The 23,253-nt window shown below is 39.3% G+C and overlaps 1 protein-coding gene across 1 annotated transcript in view; it reads left to right on the top strand.

The window, feature by feature from the left end:
• Window positions 1–5,572: 5,572 nt before the first annotated feature.
• The window catches only part of cps1 (carbamoyl-phosphate synthase 1, mitochondrial), a 30,666-nt gene continuing 12,985 nt past the window's right edge, over window positions 5,573–23,253 (top strand). The window contains exons 1-28 of the mRNA XM_086090790.1: window positions 5,573–5,824; window positions 6,577–6,686; window positions 6,762–6,906; window positions 7,054–7,143; window positions 7,233–7,289; window positions 7,595–7,687; window positions 7,783–7,872; window positions 8,350–8,478; window positions 9,645–9,751; window positions 9,944–10,085; window positions 10,279–10,356; window positions 10,476–10,574; window positions 11,259–11,354; window positions 11,514–11,703; window positions 11,819–11,976; window positions 12,084–12,212; window positions 12,423–12,567; window positions 12,777–12,987; window positions 14,261–14,459; window positions 14,605–14,781; window positions 15,233–15,351; window positions 16,309–16,450; window positions 16,659–16,724; window positions 16,855–16,918; window positions 17,262–17,443; window positions 18,402–18,596; window positions 21,086–21,153; window positions 22,033–22,108. Coding sequence (XP_085946916.1) covers window positions 5,699–5,824; window positions 6,577–6,686; window positions 6,762–6,906; window positions 7,054–7,143; window positions 7,233–7,289; window positions 7,595–7,687; window positions 7,783–7,872; window positions 8,350–8,478; window positions 9,645–9,751; window positions 9,944–10,085; window positions 10,279–10,356; window positions 10,476–10,574; window positions 11,259–11,354; window positions 11,514–11,703; window positions 11,819–11,976; window positions 12,084–12,212; window positions 12,423–12,567; window positions 12,777–12,987; window positions 14,261–14,459; window positions 14,605–14,781; window positions 15,233–15,351; window positions 16,309–16,450; window positions 16,659–16,724; window positions 16,855–16,918; window positions 17,262–17,443; window positions 18,402–18,596; window positions 21,086–21,153; window positions 22,033–22,108 — 3,483 coding nt within the window. The 5' untranslated portion in view covers window positions 5,573–5,698. The remainder of the gene's footprint in view (window positions 5,825–6,576; window positions 6,687–6,761; window positions 6,907–7,053; window positions 7,144–7,232; window positions 7,290–7,594; window positions 7,688–7,782; window positions 7,873–8,349; window positions 8,479–9,644; window positions 9,752–9,943; window positions 10,086–10,278; window positions 10,357–10,475; window positions 10,575–11,258; window positions 11,355–11,513; window positions 11,704–11,818; window positions 11,977–12,083; window positions 12,213–12,422; window positions 12,568–12,776; window positions 12,988–14,260; window positions 14,460–14,604; window positions 14,782–15,232; window positions 15,352–16,308; window positions 16,451–16,658; window positions 16,725–16,854; window positions 16,919–17,261; window positions 17,444–18,401; window positions 18,597–21,085; window positions 21,154–22,032; window positions 22,109–23,253) is intronic.

Below are 23,253 nucleotides of genomic sequence, written 5' to 3'. Positions count from 1 at the left end.
CATGCGCCTGTCAAAAACTTGACTTTAATTTTCCGTTTAGCGTGTATATTTTTTGTGTGGTTAAGATCTTCATTAATGTACAGTAAAAAGAAAAAAAAGTTTGGGCTAGCATTAAAATCGTTGTGCTGTCAGCGCTGTATTAACCACAAATGTAACACAGCACAAGTCAAACCTCTGCCAAGGCTTAACTGTCGACAAATGTCCAAATTGTTGGTGGAGTGTTTTACTTGTGTTGTTTGTGCATCTGTTTGTCACTTAGCAGACTACTTCCTGGTTGACGAGGAAAATGACTAGCAGTGCTGTTATGATTTTGTGTGTGTGTGTGTGTGTGTGTGGGGGGGGGGGGGGGGGGGGTAGGCAGTTATACTGGTGACACAAAAGTACAGACACAAGTTAATCCTTGCCTAATTTGCATCAGTTCCTTCTTGTGTATTTGTACCGTATAATCTTGGTAACTACTTACAAGTATCTGTTCTAAATTGTAATTTTTTTGTCACTACAATCAAAATGTCACCGCAAGTATCAATCTAGTTGTGGCTGTTGTGCCATACTCATGCATTATTTTTTATTTTTATAGTTTAGCTTCTTGCCCAAAGTCAGCCGGTATAGGCTCCAGTTCACCCGTGACCCTTGATGAGGACAACTGTCATGAAAATGGATGGGTGAGTATCTACATTTAGCAACATTCTCCAAACCTCGAAGCCATTTCCTGCTCACATCCACTTTCCAGAGAGGAATAATTTAAAACTGTAACCATGTCAAACGGTTGCTAAATTTGTTTTGGTTTTATGTTACCAAGTCATTCTGAAGAATCATTAGCTAAGGGTGTGTGATTTTCACCTCCGACTCAACATGTAACGCTCTACTTATTCGTAAACAGGGTGCAGCTCCTTGGGGGAGGTCAGATCATGGAGTGTGGGGTGTGTGTAGGTGTTGTGACACAGACAGTCTGGAAATTCATCTCAAGGGTTCAATCACTGGTATCGCTATATCCTTAATGGCTACACCGTAAAAGGGAAAACACATTTATGATTCTGTTTATTGTCCTTAACAGCATAATCATGTTGACTGCTATTTTTTTTTGTACAGTACATTCAGTATTAAAGTACCAAGACTGTGTAAAAAATAATGTAGCACATTAGCTTAGGTCCTGTTTACAATGTCATTTGAGTGCCAGGAATGAAGCCATAGTTTAGCGGAACGTTAATAATGGTTGAAAGGGAAGTCAACATTAAACATTTCTTGACAATAATATTTTATATGTGACCTAACAAGTCTAAAAATGACTTTCCGATCGATTTATATGACATTTGTGGAATATGAGTTATGAAGCAAAATCCAGCTCTTTTTATCCATCTCAGGGGGGCGCCCATTTTGCCACTTGCCGTCGACTGAAGATGACATCACAGTTGCTCAGGGCTCAGGCAACGACCAATCACAGCTCACCTGTTTTCCGGATCTGAGCTGTGATTGGTTGTTACCTGAAACCTGAGCAACTGTGATGTCAGTTTAGCAAAATGGCCGCCTTCTGATATTAGTAAAAAATGCTGGACTTTGATGCTTAACTCATATTCCACTAACGCAATATTAACCAGAATATGGTATTTAGATTAGTGGGGCTGCATAGAACATATTGTTGTCAAGATTTTTTGGTGGTTTATAAAACAAATGCAGTGATCAAAACACACGTTTTAATAAAGTTTATGATCATCTCAGTAACAAAGTAGAGAGAATGTATCTACTGATACAAAATGAGGATCCGCCACCATTTATGCACTGTGTATGAAAATACTACTAAACTATAAAGTACTTGAAAGTATATCTTAACTTAATTTTGTTGGCACCACTTTATTAGAGAATTTCATTTGTTCCAATATGTTTGATTGCACTTCCTGTTTTACAGTGGGCAAAACGATTATTTAGTTAGCCACCAATTGGGCTTAACAGAGGCCTGTACATTTTTTTTTTTTTTATATATATATATATCACCCTTGATTTTATCCTAAATGGGCAACAGGATATTTGGTAATAAAGCCTTTGCAGGTTTGACAGACGTTATATTCAGCTCCTTTTAGGAAACAAGCACCGAGGCCTGCTCTTGGCTATGTAGTCAGTGATCCCTTGATCCCATTCCTCCAATATCTCTCAGTGGCATCCTGACGTGAACTCTCGGGGTAACTGTTTCAGGAGTAGCACTAAAACACAGCAAGCATGAAATGATGGTCTGGGCCTATACTGTGAAGGGCAAAGTGAAAAGAACACCGATTAGGAGACACGGTTCTTTGCCAAGTGTGACGTCCTGCTTGCTTAATGAAATGTGAAGAACTTGAGCCGGCGGAAAATCCGCGCATGAGTGTGATGTGGTGTAAGACTTCAAAGATGGCAGATGCTTCGCCATCAGAGGTGAGGTGAGGTGTTGACAAAGTCGTTCAGATTTCACTTCCTTTGCAATCAAATGTGCATCATGCAGCAGATGTAAAAAGTCGACACACCCCTGTTCAAATTCCAAGTTTTGAGACAAAGTCCTTTTCCACCGTTAATGTGAACTCAATAGAATTTCATTTTTAATGTTTTGAGAGCATCAGTAAGAATAAACAGAAACAATGTGGTTGCATTAGTGTGCACACCCTACACTGTGTTCAAAATTAACTAATCACATTCACGCTTAAGTTAAATGGAAGTCTGCATACACCTGCCACCATTTCAAGTGCCTCTCAATTACCCCAAGTAGATTTCAGGTGTTCTAGTAGGCTTTTCCTCTCAGGCAAAAGCCTGAATTTTTTGTTTATAACTGTTAGCAATCCCCACATTATCTTTACTTATCATCTTAAAAAGATTTTTAAACTATGAGGTGTTCAAGTTACAGGTCATATTAATGGTGGACACATTTTTTAAAATTATTTACCTTTTTTTTCCTTCTTTTTTTTTTTTACATCACACTAACCTGGCATTTGAACAGGGGTGTGTAGACTTTTTATAACGGCTGTATGTCATTCTGTTAAACATATGTGATGACTGGAGTTGAAAAAACTTTTGGACCAGACCACTTCATCACTCATAGTTGCTTTTCACACACTGCCCGCTTCCTTTACCGCCCTCCAACCATTCCACACAGGAACGAGGCTGTAACTGAGCCTGGGGGACAGATGGGCCCTATTTATAGGCCCTACAGAGAGGTGTGAAGTTTCTTGGGATATCGAAGTGCGGGGGGCATGACTCCTTAAGGGGGCTGATGCACTCACTGTTACCACATGCTCTCTTTAGCCACCTCGCTCTCTTGATATCCCTCTGCAGGCCGCACAGGAATTAACCAGGGGTCAGGCTAAACAAAGCTTCTCACTGGCCTTTTTTTATTGGGGACCACATGATAGATAGAGAAAGGGAATGTGATACATGCCAAAGGGTGCAGTTCTTCTTCGCCACCCATTCAGATTGTGGTCTTCCTTGTGTGTTCTCATGACATGATGCCGTGTCTAAAACAGGGCTGGTGACGTTTCCAGATGCTTTTCTTGTGTGTGGCTGATTCTATAAATGAGAGCCAATTCAGATCTCAGAAAGTTGCAACGAGGAGTGCCATGACAGGGCTGGGGCCATAGAAAATCATATTTTTAATTAGCGGGGCTGAAGTGTTTCTCTATGACCCACTATAACAATTCTTGAGTGATTGATAAGATACCAACACTTAAAAAAAAATAAATCATATTACATAATATGACTATGTACATTCCCTGCAGTATTTTTTCCACTAATGTCAATATGTTGATTGAATGGATCTTTGAAACAAAATGTTATTTCTCTCATCTAGTGGCCAAGACTAGGCTTGGAAATCTGGCAGAGAGGCGAGGGAGCCTGTCGGTCTATTTCGGTCCTCCCTTAAGCTCGGTCCGCCATCTGAAAGCCACTCTTGAAACGGCGGACAATGTGGGAGTCCCTTCACTGAGGACGGACACTTGAGCTCATTAGGCCACCAGCCAGCCAATCAGTGAAGGAATTCAGAACACATAATCACAGTCTGCACAGTAATACAGTGTCTTACAGTACATCGCACTGGCGTCTCATCTTCTATTACCGAGCAATTTTTGAAAATAAATAAATAAATAAATAAAAATGTGACCATCAGTTTCAATAAGATAATTATGACAAAGTTGTAAAAAATAATAGGACACATTTGCAGTTGAACTGAGATGAATTGAGAATACATATTTTAGTAGACTTGTATTAAATGGACATTTTTCTGGTTGTTTGTAATCTGAGAGACCACTTCGCATGGGGCCTCTATTAATTAAGATGGAATTGTCGTAACTCAGACCAGCTGTAAAATTGAACGCAATGCTCTCAAAGTGACTACCTTCAAAACAGATTTAGTAAAGAATAAATGTTACCACTGGATGTCAGTAGAGCACCAGTGTATAAAACACAAACGAAGGCTAAACTCCATGGAAACATGAGCTTTGGTTAGCCAAGAGAACAAAAGTAGCATATAGAAATGACTTTAAAAAAAAGTTTGACAACATTTAAATGCATTTACAACCAAAACATTTAAAGGCTTTTAAAAGCAAAGTAAATGAACTAAATGACTGTATAGTGACATTTATTTTCTAATTATTATTATTATTATTTTTAAACCTTAAAAGTATAGGACAAAACATTGACTTGAAATAATTTATATTTGGGGTTGACTTCACTTCTGTTGGCAACGCATTTGCGTGTAGCATAAAAGCTAAAAGCCGCTTGACCATGTGAAGAAGTGTAAAATGCACAGCACTTTCCCCACATGTGCGGTGCTACTTCCTGAGTCGACACAGTATTCATTCACACACACGCACACACACTTTGTTCAGACTGCTGAACCCAGCAGTGTGGCAGTCAGGCAGCCTTCTCCGTTGAGGACCAATCTTGCTGTGATCAGCAAATGCACAGACCCCTCTAATCCCACCACCACGAGCGTCCACATGGTCCCTTTTTGGGCTTCTTCTTTTTCTTTTCTTTTTCTTTTTCTTTTTTCTTTTTTAAATCCCCACCCCTTAATCAAGCAAATTGTCCTAAAAGAGTGCTGTTACACTGATTTGTATTTATAAAAGCACAACACAACATTGACCCCTATATTTAATATGATGGAATGATATATTTCCATCCCAGGTCGGTGATGGATGGATAGATGGATAGATAGATGGATAGATAGATGGATAGATAGATGGATAGATAGATGGATAGATAGATGGATAAATAGATAGACTGATAATCTTTATTTTAACGGAATTAGCTTAGTCACGGGGCATTATAAATAAAATGTCAGTGTTCTTGGTGTAAATCGTTTCTTTGCACATCTAGAAAAGCGCTATAAAGTGTAATTAAAGAAATAGATATTTATTTTTCTGAGGGCCACTAGAAAATGGACGGCGGGCCGCAAATGGCCCTTGGGGCGTAGTTTGATTATTAGTAGTGGACACTGGACTACTACACTCGGTGGACCAATCAAATCATCGAGCGCGTGAGTGACGTTTGAAATTACTTGTCGTCCAATCAGCGATCACTTCATGCGACCGCACTGAAGTGTCAGGTACCTCGGTGCTGTCCTGCTTCAGCTCATTCATTCACGTTTAAATTACCGCTTGAACTTGCTTGTTGTTAACATTTCAATCGTTTAAACATTGTCAAAAGCTGTCGTACACAACAGCGAGCGACATTGTTGGATAATATGACCAAAATCCTGCTAGTTTGCAGCGCTGTCAAAACTCTGAGACGCTGGCGTGTAGTTGGAAACAAAATTGGAATAACGTCGGCATGCTGGAGACTTCAGACTGCCAAGCTTTTTAGTGTCAAGGTAAGGGAAGCGTGGGTGTGGTTTGCTATGTCCACTGTGACACATTAATTCCCAAGGGAGTTGACTAAAAGTTGCGACGAACGCCGTCTGATAATTGTCGAAGTCTATCATGCCCTTCCAATTTAGAGCCATCAAAATGTCTCCAAACGCAATACAAATAATCCAAAATAACTTCATATAATGTGCTTCCAAAATCCGCTTAGTTGTATGAACTTAAAATTGACTTTTTACGTTAAGAAAAGTAAATTGAAGTGACCGTAAAGACATGATTTATAGTTTGGTTGGTGCTATTTCTGTCCAACTACGTTTTAACGTCGTAAAGATTTGACCCTCCAATGCAGTGAACACATCTTTAAAGTAGCATTAAAAGTGTATGAATAATTTTTTTTTTTTTTTTAAATTTGTATTGTAATGTATTTAAAATGTGGAGTTTTGGCGGACAGGGCAGTATTTGGCCACACTAGAAAATGGATGGATGAGTGTATTTGAGGATGTGGTGATTTGAAAAGAGAATAATGACAATTTATGAGTGGATGGAAGTCACATGGGTAATCAACCTTCATGTTCACGTACTCCTCTGTCTGCAACACCAACGCACACTCAATCAAAATGTCTGCTTGAGCATTCACAGCACACTGTTCTATGGGTTTGAGCGCCCACTCATCAGTTTACTTATTTAGAAAAAGTTTGTTCTTTCTTTCCTTTGGATGTTATCATATTCACATGAAGTTAATTTTTTTCCTACTCTCCAGGCCCAGACAGCTCATCTGGTCTTGGAAGATGGCACCCAAATGAAAGGGTTTTCTTTTGGTTATGATGCCTCAGTAGCTGGAGAACTGGTCTTCAATACAGGCCTTGTCGGGTCGGTGAGATCATAATAATGTACACCTTACTCATCACTTTTCAATCCTCACACTGTTTCATTCTCGGTTTTCAGATATCCCGAGGCCTTGACAGACCCCAGTTACAGGGGTCAGATCCTGACTTTGACATACCCAATTGTGGGGAACTACGGTGTACCTGACACCCAAGAGCTGGATAGCCTTGGCTTGAGAAAACATGTGGAGTCTGAGGGCATCCAGGTATGTCGCAGGCCGCTTAAAATTGGACGACGGGACACACCTGCTATAAACTAAATGCATTACATCAGCTGCTAGCTTGTAGCTATGTTTGACTGCATTATCCGTGTCAAATAAAGAGGTCAATAAATTGTGTTTTTCTTTCTTGAGGTATCTGCTCTTCTGGTTCAAAACTACAGTCATGAGTACAGCCACTGGAACTCTGTTAAGTCTCTGAGTCAATGGCTACAAGAAGAGAAGGTATGTTGTCTCATGATGCTGCATACATTAAGCCTGGACTCTGTTGGTGCTCAATTCAAATTGTCCACTTTTATTTCACTTGTTGAAAGGTTCCCGCACTCTTTGGGATAGACACCAGAATGTTAACCAAGATCATCAGAGACAAGGTGCTGTACTTGCCCTGCTGTTTTTGTTTTCTCTCACAAGCTAGCACTGTTAGCGATCATTCATCTGTGCATCCGGCAATACTGCAGCTCTTTTGGCCCATTTGTGATGTCACAATGTCAACGATTTGTGTACAGACACATTTTGGGAATTAGGCAGCTCATAAAGAACGAATTTAGTAGGTTGTGTAATTTCAAACTTCGGTAGATACTCTAAAGACCTGACTTTTCATTAAAGGCCATTAAAAAATAATTTTTCCATAATATGTCCCCTCTAAGTACCATTCATGATTGTCTTTTCTCCTCAGGGCACCGTTCTTGGAAAGATTGAGTTTGATGGGCAACCTGTTGAAATATCAGACCCCAACCAAATTAATCTGATAGCAGAGGTCTCAACAAAAGTAAAAGCAGCTTTCTCTTAGTGCTCACAAAGCTTGTCTCTTTTGTTTTCTGTTGAATGCTAACTTCTTTCTTTATATGCCTTCTCACTCATCAGGAATCCAAAGTTTTTGGAAAAGGAAACCCTGTCAAAGTAGTAGCAGTTGATTGTGGTATTAAGCATAATATAATCCGCCTGCTGGTTAAGGTGAGAACACGTAGAATATCCATTTATAAAAGTCGCTACTAATGGTCATCCAGCTGGGGTGAAAATTAGCTTCTCATTGGCGTCGCTCCATGAAGTCAATGCTACTCATAATCGAGACTTTATCTGGGGGTTGGGTGGGGGTCCATCTGTGTTGTTATTAATTTTTTAGTCCTGAATGTTTGGCAAACTTGTAGGCCTCTCTGTGTGTAGTGTCCAGCCTGTTTTCCATGTTTCCCTCCTGCAGCACAGCTGAATCTAATGATCAGCTAAACCGCAAGCTTTGCAGAAGCCTGATAACGATCCTGATCATGAATCAGGTGTGTCAGTGGAGAGAAACATGGAAAACAGGCTGGATAGGGGCTCTCGAGGACCGAACTTGAGCACCCCTGTTCTAGAGTATTTATCGACTCTCCTAGAAAGCAGTAACGGCTACTTTAGGTTCACATATATGTCACTAATTAAATATTTCTGTGTTAGCGGGGTGCAGAAGTCCACTTGGTACCATGGGACCAGGACTTGCTGAGTCTAAGCTATGACGGGCTGTTCATCTCCAATGGACCGGGAGATCCGTCTCTCGCTGAGGCACTCATCCACAATGTCCGCAAGGTAGGACATGGCCTGTTTTGTTTCAGTTAAAGGGGAAATCAACCTTTAAACATTTCTTGACAATAATATGTTATGTGTGACCTCATTCGTCTAAACATGACATTCTGTTTAATGTTACATTTGTGGAATATGAGTTATGCAGTAAAATCCAGTCATTTTTATCCATCTCAAGGGGCGGCCATTTTGCCACTTGCTGTCGACTGAAGATGACATCACAGTTGCTCATGTTTCAGGCAATGACCGATCACAGCTCACCTGTTTTCTGAAGCTGATCTGTGATTGGTTGTTACCTGCGAACCGGGTTGCTGCGATGTCATTTTCACTTGGCAGCCAGTGACAAAATGGCCGCCTTCTGATAATAATAAAAACTGCTGGATTTTGCTGCTAAAAGTGATACTTAACTCACCGAGCCATTTTCAACAGAAAAAAGTTAATGTTTCGTCCAGAATGAATTTGATAACTTCATTATTTTTCATGTACAATTAATATCTTCAAAAAATAAAATTTCCCACTTACTGTCAACTGAAGAGGAAGTAGGTAACGCCCAATCATGGCTGTTTGCTGACCAAACCCAGAAAACAGGTGAGCCATGATTGGTCGTTACCCATTTCCTCAGCACAGATGTCATCTTCAGTCCACAGCAAATGAATAAAATAGTTTTTAAAAGGTATTTATTGTACAAGAAAAATAATTAAGTTATCAAATTTATTCTGGACAAATTACAAACTTTTTACTGCTGAAAATGGCTCAATGAGTCAAGTATTCCTGTAACTCATACTCCACTAACGCAATATTAACCAGAATACTGTATTTTGACTAGTGGGGCTGCATAGAATATATTATTGTCAAGATTTTTTGGAGGGTTGACTTCCCCGTTAAGTAAGTGGTATTGATTGTTATTTTGATTTTATACCAGGTATAAACATACTTTCTCTACAATATCCCAAATGTAATTGCAAACCGCAGACATTTTAGAACTTTTGTTTGTATCAATTAAAATCTCAACATTTTCTAAAGGCCATACAAAGAGTTGCAGCAAAAGTTACTTTGCACTCATCTTTCACATCAACTGTCAAACTAGATGGGAAAAAAAAGACCTTCAAAGTGTTTTATATTTTTGAGATACCACTATATGGAATATCATAAATCATGTTTGTTTTGTGAAGGTGCTGGAGAGTGATCGTCCCCAGCCCGTGTTTGGTATCTGTATGGGCAATCAGATCACAGCTCTTGCTGCTGGAGCGAAGTCCTATAAACTACCAATGGGCAACAGGTGAGTGCAAAAAGAACAACATATTTTTGCAGTTTCAGCATAAGGCTTTAATACTGAACGTAAAGGATGTTTGTGATTTGTGTAGTACCTGCTGTACAGTGATGGCCGCATCTCACAGATCTTGATTTTCAATCAGGTGGAAATAACATATAGATAGATGCAAAGTGTATCATTTGTATGCGTTTTCCCTAGAGGTCAGAACCAGCCGGTACTGAATGTGATGACAGGCCAGGCCTTCATTACTGCACAGAACCATGGCTATGGCATAGATAGCGCGTCCCTACCCTCAGGGTGGAACCCGCTTTTCATCAATGCCAATGACGGCACAAATGAGGTTAGTTTCACTCATTGTAAATGACTTTCAGGAAAAAAAAACATGCCGAATGAAATTTTCTATTCCATGAATAAACATTGCTCTCGTCTCGGCTCATGAAATATGTAGTGGAAGTGAAGAAATCTCCATGTGGGAGAGTATAATACTGTTGACTTGATTTTGTGCACTCACATCAAATTTGGATGTTTCGCAGGGCATCATGCACAACACTAAACCTGTTTTCACAGCTCAGTTCCACCCAGAGGCAAAAGCCGGCCCCACTGACACAGAGGTATTTAAAGACTTACCATGCTGCAATACCATGCTGAATAAAGTTTAATGCCAAGTATCCCCACATATTATGCTTTTCTAATATTGTCTTTTTTTTGGTCTTTTTTTGGGGGGGTACAGTTCCTTTTTGACACCTTCATGGCCCTGATCAAAAAAGGAAAAGATGCCAACATAGTGTCAGTCATGCCGAAGAAACCGTGCATCCCCCCCAGAGTGCAAGTATGACTGTCAAAACTAGTAACATAAGGTTAATGTCTTAAATCGGGGATGGGCAGAGGAGCCACAATTGTTCAACAATGCGCCTTGCTACACATACTGTGACCCCCCTCCAGTGCAAGGGCTCTCTTGCATAAAAATTACCATTCAAAGACGGCGCAAACCAATATTAAGTGCTGGAACTCATTTTGTGCATAAAAAAACAAATAAAAAACGAACTCACTCAATATGTAGTATTATTGAGATGCTATGTTTGTTCTGCATGCCTTTCCAAATCCACCCCAAACATTATTATTTTTTTAGGCCTACTCACGCCATACAATAGGGCAGTTTAAAGTGGAAGTGCAACTAAGCCATGTCTGCCATCTAGTGGTGACCGGGCCGGCAAAAATAACAAATAACAAATATCCGCATAACAGATAATCAACGGCCATTGAAATGCATTGGCAAAAAATATCAACTGTAGTACACTTTATATATATTTTTCTTTTACATCCCCCAAAATAAACCCAATATACAAAAAAAAAAAAATTCAACAAAGGGGGAAAAAACATTTTTTAAAAATTCAATAAATAATGAAAAAATGGGGCAGAGCTCAGAGTGAATGGCCCGCTAGTTGCCCATCCCTGTCTTAAATGCTAGTATTTTGTTGAACTTGCTTCAACTTTATTTTCTATATGATTGAAGGTTTCAAAGGTGCTGGTACTGGGTTCTGGAGGCCTCTCTATTGGTCAGGCTGGAGAGTTTGACTACTCTGGATCTCAGGCTGTCAAGGCAATGAAGGTGACAAAAAACGTTTAGACAATTATTATCTTACTAACTATAGTCTATGATGTATGAGACCAAAACATGGATGGAAAAGTCCTGTTTCGATTACTGTACTAGTTTCATCATACTTCATGTCATCTTGATCCAATAAATGATGCTAAAATGTTGTTGTAGGAGGAGAATGTGAAGACCGTGCTCATGAACCCTAACATAGCCTCAGTCCAGACCAACGAAGTCGGCACCAAGCAGGCTGACTCTGTCTACTTTCTGCCCGTCACGCCACAATTTGTTATTGACGTGATTAAGGCTGAGCGCCCTGATGGCATTCTGCTTTCCATGGGTGGACAGACTGCCCTCAACTGTGGTGAGACAAAGCCTTTTTGCTTGTATTCAGTAGACGTGGAATTAAGTTAAAAATATTCCACATATCAAAACTTCATTTAATATCCTCTTTGCATGTTGGTTTGTGTTGCCTCCAGGAGTGGAATTGTTTCAGCAGGGTGTCCTGGACCGGTATGGAGTGAAAGTCCTGGGAACACCAGTCGAGTCCATCATGGCCACAGAGGACAGGCAGATATTTGCTGAAAAACTCAGAGAGATCAATGAAAAGATTGCACCCAGTGTGGCTGTGAAGTCTGTAAGAATACGAGTGTGATAATAGGTTCTGTAGTAGCAGCTTTAGAGCATAGTCATTTGACACTGGGGGAAATGATAAATAATGCAATGTGCTTTTGTAACTTTCAGGTGTGTGATGCCTTAAAAGCTGCAGAACAGATAGGCTACCCAGTGATGCTGCGATCCGCTTATGCTCTGGGAGGTCTGGGCTCAGGTCTGTGTGCCAACAAGGAAAAACTGGAGGAAATTGCCAGCCAGGTAAAAAACGTTTGCCATGATTTAGACAGTTTTTGGCAGTTAAAACATTCAAAATGCCTGAGTCACTTTCACATTCATTTCTTCTATTCAACATGAGGAATAGTTATTAAAGTAAGGCACTGGAAATGTAAATTTAAATTGTGAAGTTTTCCATGTTAGTGGGTCTATATAGTTCAAGTGTTATGTTTTGTTTTTCATGTTCTTTTCTAGGCTTTGGTGATGAGCAATCAAATCCTAGTGGAGAAGTCGTTGCTTGGTTGGAAGGAAGTGGAATATGAGGTGGTGAGGGACGTGGCAGATAATTGTGTCACCGTCTGCAACATGGAAAACTTTGACCCATTGGGCATTCACACAGGTATTAAAACACCTTGACATCATGTTTGCTTTGTTCATTATTTCAACACGATGCCATTTAGTTGGTGTCTTTTCCATTTTTTTCCAATTCTCAAATATTTTGATCCAAATCACACAATCTAAATGCGCCAAAAATTAAAGCTCTTTTGGGAACCTTAATCCTAATTTAGACGCACTATTAATTTGTCATCTTCTTTCCCTCATCTTCAGGTGACTCCATTGTGGTGGCACCGAGCCAGACGTTGTCCAATGAGGAGTATCACATGCTCCGTGAAACGGCCATCAAGGTGGTTCGCCATCTTGGCATCGTAGGTGAATGTAACATCCAGTACGCTCTCCACCCGTCGTCCCTGGAATATTGCATCATTGAGGTTAACGCTCGGCTCTCGAGAAGCTCTGCTCTTGCATCCAAAGCCACTGGGTAAGAGACGATGTATATGTATTACTGACCCGTCGCATTAGGTGAATTTGCGTACACCGATGAGATGAAATGCAGACGCTGTATTACCAAAGAGGGATAAAACGATAGCGCCGATTATATTGCAATATTAAAGTTGTCACGATATTAAAGCAGCATCTCTTAAAGGGGAAGTCAACCCCCCCAAAATTTCTTGACAACAATATGTTCTATGCAACCCCAATAGTCTAAATACGGTATTCTGGTTTATATGAATTAAGCAGCAAAATACAGCAGTTACAATTTTTTTCAATTTGTTTTATTTCCCGTTGGATAGAAGCTACACTTTGAATACATAAAATCTATGTAAGTTGGAGCTCACTCGAAATTTGACAAATAATGGCAGAGTTTCCCTGACAAAACAGTCTGACGAGTCCCAGTTTTTATTAATATCAGAAGGCGGCCATTTTGCCACTTGCTGTTGACTGAAAATGACATCACAGTTGCTCAGGTCTCAGGTAACAACCAATGACAGCTCAGCGTCAGAAAATAGGTGAGCTGTGATTTCCTGAAGTGACAAAATGGCCGCCCCCAGAGGTGGATAACAACGGCTGGATTTTTCTGCATAACACATATTACACAAATGTAATATTAATCAGAATGTCATGTTTTGACTATTGAGGGTCACATATAATATATTATTGTCAATAAATGTTTTAAGGCTGACTTCCCCTTTAAAAAGGTGAGGTTGTATTCCATTTGTGCAATTCTAGCACCATCTGGTGGTTACTTTATTAGTGCGCTATCAATTTAATTAGGAATGTTTTGGCCACGGCAGTGACTATCACTCCCATAAATCTGTCATACCAGCAAATATTTTTCAACATCTCCATCGAAAAACATTACTTTTTGCCCGCTTCAGCCTAACACAGCATTGTGAACTATATAGACCATAGTAAGCTACGTCCCGTAGTTTCTTCATTATTTTCCATCTTAACCCTGATTTGTGACACATTCTCACTCTCTGAGGTGTCAAAGATCTTCCAAAGTATAAACGGTAGTCCAATAACAGCCAGACAGTACCAGGATTTACAGTATTTGCAAACCAGGCTGTGGCCCCCTTTTTGAAGTCTGTCCACTTGTCTAGTGTGCACCGGCGTGTGAATGTTTGTGTTGGCACAATATCAATTGTACCACACTCCTTTACGTATTTAACTCCTCTGGCCATAAACAAGTGTATTACTAGCCTCTCATCGATTTATTTTGGTCTCCTTGCATGATGTCCCATGTGTCACAGATACCCCTTGGCATTTGTGGCTGCTAAGTTAGCTCTTGGGATCCCCTTGCCGGAGATCAAGAATTCTGTATCTGAAAAGACCACGGCCTGCTTTGAGCCCAGTTTGGACTACATCGTCACCAAGATCCCCCGCTGGGACCTGGACCGCTTTCAGGGGATGTCAAGTGAAATAGGCAGTGCGATGAAGAGTGTTGGAGAGGTGATGGCTATCCGTCACTCGTTCGCTCACTTCTATATGGGATTATGACACATCACAAACTTTGCTGTGATTTATAAATACTGTATATATACATATATATATATCAATATATATATATATATATATATCAATCTAATGGCTTTAGGTGATGGCAGTGGGACGGACTTTTGAAGAAAGCATGCAGAAGGCCCTGAGGATGTGCCATCCATCAGTGGATGGATTTGTGCCCCGATTGCCTCTGAAAAAAGCCTGGACCAGCACCCACAACTTGCAACAGGAGCTTGCTGTGCCTTCCAGCACCAGAATTTTCTCCATTGCCAAGGTGCACTCGTCTTTCATATTTCTCCAGGAAGACATACCGCAGTTTACACATTAAGTAAAGTTGTTAAAGGCATTAAAAACACATGCCTCCGGGCTACTGGCATTTCACACTTTCTTTAAAAATATTATTAGCATGTTTGTGCATTTGATATTGTGTCAATAGTTAAAGTTGGATAAGACAGAGCAGTGCCATATAATAAATATGACTTTATCCGCCTGTCGTCATCTTGTCACATTTAAGATACATCAGAGAGCAACAAATATATTATTTTTTATTCTCCAGTCCCCCATCCATTAGTTGGCATATTACATGAACAAGCAAATAATTTTTAAATTCTATTGAAGGAAATGTGTTGGATTTCTGCCCTTGCAACAAGGAGAATGACTGATGAACTTGATTATGATGAATTATAAATGTTCTGCCGCATCTGTTTCATGTTTCTCCCCTTAAGGCCCTCCACAGTGGTATGACTGTAGATCAGATCCACCAGTTGACAGCCATTGACATGTGGTTCCTGCACAAACTCCAAAGGGTAGCTCAAATGGAGCAGCACCTTGCAAACTACAAAAGGTAATATAACATTGCTATACAGTGAAGCGCTTTATGGTCTGAAGACATGGAAAATATACAAATATTTAGTATTCACACTATTTTGGTTGAATCATTCCACCATATATTTAGAATTGATGTGGACTGATGATATGTATTTCTACAAATTTTTTATTAATTTTATGTGAATCTACATCAAATTACATTTGAAAGAAAAAGAGGCCATTAATTCCATGCAATGTTAAGGAAAAATGCTATATTAGGATATATAGGTCTTTCTGTCATTGTTTTTTTTGGGGAAATTTTATGTATCAAAATGACTAGTTCTGGTATCAGTCTGAAATAAAGTTGATTAAACATCCGTATTATATACTATAGATTGATCTCTTTCTATCAATTTTTTTTAAAGTATCCAGTCCATTTTTTATTCCAGCTTCAACGTGGACAATTTTCACAAGAGTCATTCTGCATTTGATTTGACTTCAACGCAGGTTTCCTTCCCACCCGAACTGTTTAATAATGGATGGCTGCTTGTCGTATGGGCATCCTTGCACGTGTCAGCCTCTTGTAGTCTCTACAGTATAGCCTCTCGGGTAGAAGTGATTGAGATTGATGCATTAAAGTAGGCTGCTAGCATGTGGACGCCCCACAGAGTCAAGTTCAGGTGGGCCCCTTGGTCCACAGGATCATTATATATGTGCAACACTTACAGTAGGTGGTTCTTAGATGAGGATCGCTTGGACATATAGAAGATAAACGTTCTTTTTTGCTGCATTTTTTTCCTTTGTTTTTTCCTTCTATCAGATTGAAAGACTCCTAGCCTCAGACCAGCTAAAAACTACTAGGAATGCATTTTGAATTTAGGTCATAAACACTGTTAATAATGTCTGTACTGCTTTTTCTTGTTTACTGAAACATCGCTTTTGCTTCATCTGTGTTAGTGCCAGTTTAAAAATGGTTAAATTACATTTCTTATAGTCTCTTAGTGTCAAAGGACCTGTTTCTGAGGGCCAAGCAGGAGGGCTTCTCTGACCGACAGCTTGGTCTCATTTTGGGGATGACTGAGGCAACAACAAGACAGATGAGGCTCAGTCATGGTATCAGACCTTGGGTCAAACAGGTGGGTGGCACTCGTTTCTTGTCTGGAGGTTCTAGTATTAGTTACTTGATGAGATAAAGTATGCTGACAAATTTCATCATGAAAAGCAAAACCATCATTTTTAAAATATGACCTTGTAATTACTGTATTGCCTCACATTTCTAACGCTATGTCCCATGAAGTATTATTATATCATTTTTTTCCTGTATTGTTTCAATTTACTTCCCAGATTGATACATTGGCAGCAGAATATCCTGCCAAAACCAACTACTTGTATTGCACCTACCATGGGCAGGTGAGAGATGCAATCAGGTTGTTTCTATGGAACGTTATAGAAACAGAAACATTTAAATGAATTATCCCCAAAATATTAAGATGCATTCACAACAAACCAATAACTGATGATTGATGATTCAATTCATTAGGAGCACGACTTGGACTTTCAGGATCAGTCAGTTATGGTTCTTGGTTGTGGGCCCTATCACATTGGTGAGTTATTAAGTTTTAATTGTGGTTTAGACTTCCTTTAAATGGAGGACCAAAACTGCCAAAATAATCTTGATTTTCATTTTTGTGTTTTTAATTTTTACTTTTGTTTATTTAATTATTTAACTTATATATTTTTGGGTATTTAATTTTCAATTTATATTTTGGGTATCTGGTTTTATTTTTATTTATTTATTTATTATTTTGACAGTTTTGATCCTCCATACCTTTTATGCATTATCTGATCATGATTTAATTTAATACTGTCATGCATTTGTCCTGGCTTATTATTATTATTATTACCATCATCATCATCATCATTATTATTAACTACTCTGTCCACTAGGAAGCAGCGTTGAGTTCGACTGGTGTGCCGTGTCAAGCATCAGAGCCTTGAGACAGATTGGCAGGAAGACAGTGGTGGTCAACCATAACCCTGAGACAGTGAGCACTGACTTTGATGAGTGTGACCGCTTGTACTTTGAGGAGCTGACCCTGGAGCGAATCTTGGACATCACCCAACAAGAGGTCAGTACGCAACGGCCATTTTTATGTGGTAAATAAATACAAGTTCTACGGTTTTTGCCTGCTGGCAAAAGTGGTGAGGAACCACCGGAAGCAGCAATGACACATATAGACAAACAGTCGAAGCCTCAAAACTGTGAGGAATACGTGTCATCCTGAAGAATACTTTATGATTCATAATAATTCAAAAGTCATTTCATGTATCATCATACTCGGTTAATGTTCTGAGTCTTTTCATCCTGAGTACGAGCCCAATTTACAGTGAATGAGGCAGATGATGCTCAAGACCATTACCGGCACCTTCCCTAATCAATTCTACTGTAGATGTTTACTGCTGTCAATTTTCTTTGGCATCCAGTAAATGCTGTGATTGAACCAGAGTGTGATTAAAGGTCTGTGTGTTCAGAGGAGACCGCATTAGCATAAATCTCACTCTCACGGCTACATAACCCTGTGGCTTTGTTTTAATGTGTTTGTGTATATGGAGGTGGGGGGGCCTTGAGTGTGGTGGGGGTTCTGTATTGGAGCTTGAAGATAAACCCTGGTCAGGGGAGCAAGCCCATGAATAATGAAGAGAATTTCCAAGACCCACCTGGCATTGCCATGGAAACGGCGTCATGCTGGAAGCAGACTGAGAAGGGAGCTGCAAAGTGTTCGCAAAAGGAGCAGGGACATTTTTTTTCTTCTGACGCGCGCACTTCCTCGGGTGATAAACTAAACCACGGCGCAGCTGAGATGAACTGTTTTTGTTCGTCTCCTCTTTTCTCTGTGTCATCAGTCTTCAAAATAATTAAAATTGGCCACAGTCTATAAATCTGGGTTGATAGGTGCTTGTCAGTAGGACAAAGTATATTCTTCCTTTGTCTTTTGTCTTCACTTTTTTTTCCCCCTGCTTCTCCGTTCTCTTTTCAAACTCACTCATTTGAATTTTTTCCCTCCTTCTTTTCCGTCTGCTCACCAGGGTTGCAGTGGCACTATTGTATCAGTGGGAGGCCAGATCCCCAACAACCTTGCAGCTCCTTTGCACCTGAATGGGGTGACCATTTTGGGAACGAGTCCCCTGCAGATTGACCGAGCTGAGGAGCGCTCCGTGTTCTCCAGGATCTTAGATGACCTCGGTGTGGCGCAAGCACCGTGGAAGGCCCTCAACTCTCTGGTAAGGGGAAATGCAGCATTCAGCACCAATATAAGAACTATCTGACACTATTGATTTCATCATTTTCAATTTCTTATGCGCAGGGATCACTCACCTCAACTCGATATTTATAGAGCACTTGAAAACAAGCACTGCTATTTTCTCAAAGGGGAAGTCAACCTTAAACATTTCTTGACAATAATATGTTATATGTGACCTCAGTAGTCTAGTTTGTGGAATATGAATTATCAAGCAAAATCCAGCTGTTTTTATCCATCTCAGGCGGCGGCCATTTTGTCACTCGCTGTCGACTGAAGATGACATCATTGCTCAGGCAATGACCAATCACAGCTCACCTGTTTACTGAAGCTGTGCTGCGATTGGCTGTTACCTTAGACCTGAGCAACTGTGATGTCATCCTTAGACAACAGTAAGTGGCAAAATGGCTGAATGATGAATAAAAATGACTGGATTTTGCTGCTTAACTCATATTCCACTAACGTAATGTTAACCAAAATACCATATTTAGACTAGTGGGGCTGCATAGAACATATTATTGTGTTGTTGTTGAACCTTGAACCCAAAGGCAGCAAATACAGTGAAAACAGCAGAGGCCCCAGAATTGAACCTTGTGGAACACCATGTTCCTTATACATGTGAATTAGTTGGCTTCAGGTTTTTCCCATTGGGACTAATTTAAATATTATTAATTCAAATCACAGGCAAGCCGCGGCCATATTAAAACTGGTATTTACTGTACAAGTAAATGTTTTAGTACCATTTTAACATTAAGCTAAACAAATGTAAAATATACTTCATGTAAACCTAAACAAACATTAAATATACTTTTATTTTAATCGCTGTAATACTAGTATGTTAACACAATAAAAACCATGTTAATGGCATAGGTTTTTGTTATTCTGATGGATATTTGCATTACTACAGATCCTTTCCAAACTGTCATTCTAGTTTTGGAATAACACTGCAGCCTTTTTGTTTTGGACTATCAATCAAGCATTAGGCATTTCTACGGTTTTAAACATTTGACTTACTTCCAGCCACATTCCCGGAGGAATAGAAAGGCATCTTTTCAACCAAGCATAAAGGACAAAGAAAAGTATCAATTTCCTCAATGGTCTTGGAGAGTTTGTTTTTATTTGGCGAGAATAATGCCATCTGAGCTGCGGGGTACTTGCATCTGTCGAGACTGCCTTGTTGCATGCTTATGAGAGAATGTTGAGAAATGGCGAAGGTGAGAAAAGAGGCAAATGATGAATTGTAACTAACACAGTAGAAGGCCCTTGGAGAGTCTTAAATCAAGTCCTTAAATCCTCCTGAAACGCATAAATCGCACATATGGTGTCTGTTGCTCAATGTTGGATGAATGTAGTGTAGTGTAATGTAGCATGCAGAATACCGTCAAAATACAGTAGCTTGTATACGTACGTAATGTTGCAAATACTAGACTATGCATGTAATATAAACTTCCGCATCATTCCGTTCAAGATCTAGGAATTCAATATTCGTCGTTCATCATTTCTCACCTCATGGTGCCACAAGTGCTGCTACTCTGCATGCAAGGCAGATGAGATGCATTCACATGCATGCGTTGATTCATCTCGCAGTCCGCCCTGTTACAAGCAAACACACATTTCTCTTCAACATATTTCATCTTCTTTTTCTGATTCCATTTAGAGATCCATTAAAAAAAAAATTATTTTAATTGTCACTTATATTGGCATTGACAGTTGTGTCTCCTTGTATGCCATAGTGAAAAGAAAATAACACATGATTAAAACTATCATGAGCTGGGAGATTGCTTCTATCCGTTCTTCCCATTCCTCATTCAAAGAGTTTGGAAGAGGAGAGAGAAGAAAGATGATAGTATTTTTTGCAATTGCCACTAGATGGCGACAATGTATTGTTTTGTGCTAGGTTTGGTTTAATCAATCGACAGGTTAACCACAACTATAAACCAGGTGTCAAAATTTCTTGCAAGGCCTATTAATATGGACACACTGCCCTTTATTTTAAGGTGTGTAAAGTTCAAATTGTATACATTAGATTTAATCTTGTGAAATATTTGTTCCAGCAAGCATGAGATGGTTGTGTTTCATTTTGAATTTGTTAGAATAGATGTTTTACAAATGTCTTTATGACCTTCCTTTGGAAATTGGAGTAAAAGCCTTTCATAACTGAAGTCTAAAAGTGTGCAGTTTCAAATTCAAGTGGTTAACGTTTTATTTATGCACTTTGGTCATATTCTATTTTTTTCTTTTTTTTTGTATATATATATATACACACACGTTAAAATGTATACATATTGTAGCCCTAAATTCACAGTTACTTTCATCTAACCAGAGAGTATTTTCTAAAATGATGTACCCTACATTTACTAGTGTGAGAATGTATTTATGAATCATTTAACTGTCTACAATATAATTTCTTCCTTAATGACATTTGGCATACATTCTCTGTATACATTGTTTTTTTGTTTGCCTCCCACTCAGGATGATGCCTTTGCCTTTGCTAACCAGGTGCGCTATCCCTGCCTACTGCGTCCGTCCTATGTTCTCAGGTAAACTTCACTTTTGAAAGGTGTGATGCTGCTTTGATACACATAAACAATAACTATAATATTTGACAGTTGTATGGCCAAATTAATGTGAGGAAAGTGTTTAATTGAATTTAAATAGTCACTGTTTTTTTTCTTCTTAAAGAGATGAACATTTTTATCTATATGTTTGTGAATAGCCATAAAAAAATGGCTATTTGTAACTTTCATTTAATGAACCACTTTCTAATTCCTTAAGTACTTGTACTTATTTTACTCACTAAAAATAACAATGAGACTTTTGAGATACAAATTAATTTTATACAATGGTTATATGACACAGTTGAGTTGAAAATATTGTTCTTAATTTTTTTAAATTGCATAATTGATACCATAGAAAATATCTCTGATATATACTTGATTTATCGCAATATGTGAGATTCAGATCTAAATTTAACTTCTAGTAAGTATCGATAGAAAGGGAACGTTCCTGAATGTACTGCATATGTGTATGATTCCCTCTTGCAGATCCTTGGAAGAATGATCAGTTATCATTTGGGTTTGTTTGTGTTCCTCACAGCTGTCATCCAAGCCCATGGCCTTCATTTATCCTCTTCCCCCCTACAGCCCATTCTTTCTAATCGCAAAAATAACCCTGCGAGCATTCTAACGTCACATATTCCCACAAAAACTTGTGAACTTGGTTTCAAGAGCCCGCAGTGCTTTTCATCTCAATTGCTACATTGGTTGTTCGCCATTTTTACTGTTTCCAGACCTTGTTCCCGTTGGTGATGCAACAGAAAGATAATGAGCGTTTGAAGCTTTTATGCGCTCCTCTTTGCTTCTCCTCTTCTCATGTGGCCTTCTGCCTCAGTCCTTTTCTTTCCGTCTTTGTTGCTTCAGTGGCTCGGCAATGAACGTCGCACACGGCGAGGAGGAGATGAAGCGCTTTTTGAAGGAGGCCGTTCAGGTGTCCCAGGTGAGAGCGATGTCCAATGGGTGTGTGCGTGTGTGTGAGAGAGCGCGTTTGTGTGCGTGTATCCTTGCTTCTACTTGGGGCTAATGGCCACACATACACACACACACACTACATGTACACATCATGCTGAGTTCTCCCTCTGCTTTCAATTATCTGCTGCTAGCAGCTGATGTAGCTGTTGGCTAGCCGAGTGTGCCCATTTTTTTCTTCTTGCACCCCCAAGTGGTTCAGGGGCAGCTGTCCCTCTAAAATAACAATACAGTACTTATGGCTATAATACACCCATGCTGTATTTTATGCACACACATTTCTACCTGCAGTGCAGCAGAGCAAGCATGTTAGTTGTTTTGTCTGCTCTTTGCTTTTCTGAGGCCTTTTTCGTGCAAAATGGAATTTACGCAAGCGTGGAACTGCCAGTGTGAAGTAAACATTTTTGACTGGCAAATGCATTCAAACGTATTTGTAGGCTGAATGCTAAAAACTTAATGCCATGAGGTATTGACTTGTGCATAGACAAGATAGACACGCACACTTTTTTTTTTTTTTTTGTATTTGGTCTACTTTATACCAATACGCTTGAAAATTAAGTAACCATTGTTTATGTTTAATTTTTATGATTATGTTTGCAGTGCATGATTCCCGTTCGGCATTTCCCCCCCCATAATGCCACAGTTTATGTGCAAGTCAAATAGCTATGGCGTTATGGGAAAAACTATAAGTTTTGAGTTGAACTATAAGTACTTTCAAACTTATTTGCAAATGCTTTGGAACGTATTAGCAAGTGAAAGTAGCCTATAATATACAAATACTTTTGAATATGTTTGCAAGTAAGTTCAAACGTACTTGTAAATACATTTGAACCTACTTGTAAATATGTTAAATGTATTTAAATACATTCACTGACAAATACGTTTAACCATTTTTATTTTTTTTTGCCGGTGAAAAATGTTTGTTTACTCCACATTGGCAGTTCCACAAGCTTGATCTGAGCAGATTTCCTTTTTAGTGTGAAGATCCCCGTCTTCAACTCAGTACCGCTGTCTTATCTTAATTTTAAATCTGGTTTTATGTCAGAAAAAGTAAAACACGTTTTACTGTCTGAATCGTGACACACTACACAGAAATAGCGTAAACCCAGTTCATTC

Source organism: Leptonotus elevatus, chromosome 12 (assembly GCF_054856555.1).
Source record: "Leptonotus elevatus isolate MCC_2025b chromosome 12, RoL_Lele_1.0, whole genome shotgun sequence".
Taxonomy (NCBI): Eukaryota; Metazoa; Chordata; class Actinopteri; order Syngnathiformes; family Syngnathidae; genus Leptonotus; species Leptonotus elevatus.
The sequence above is the reverse complement of the archived record's forward strand: the minus strand, read 5'-3'. Positions and strand labels throughout refer to the sequence as shown.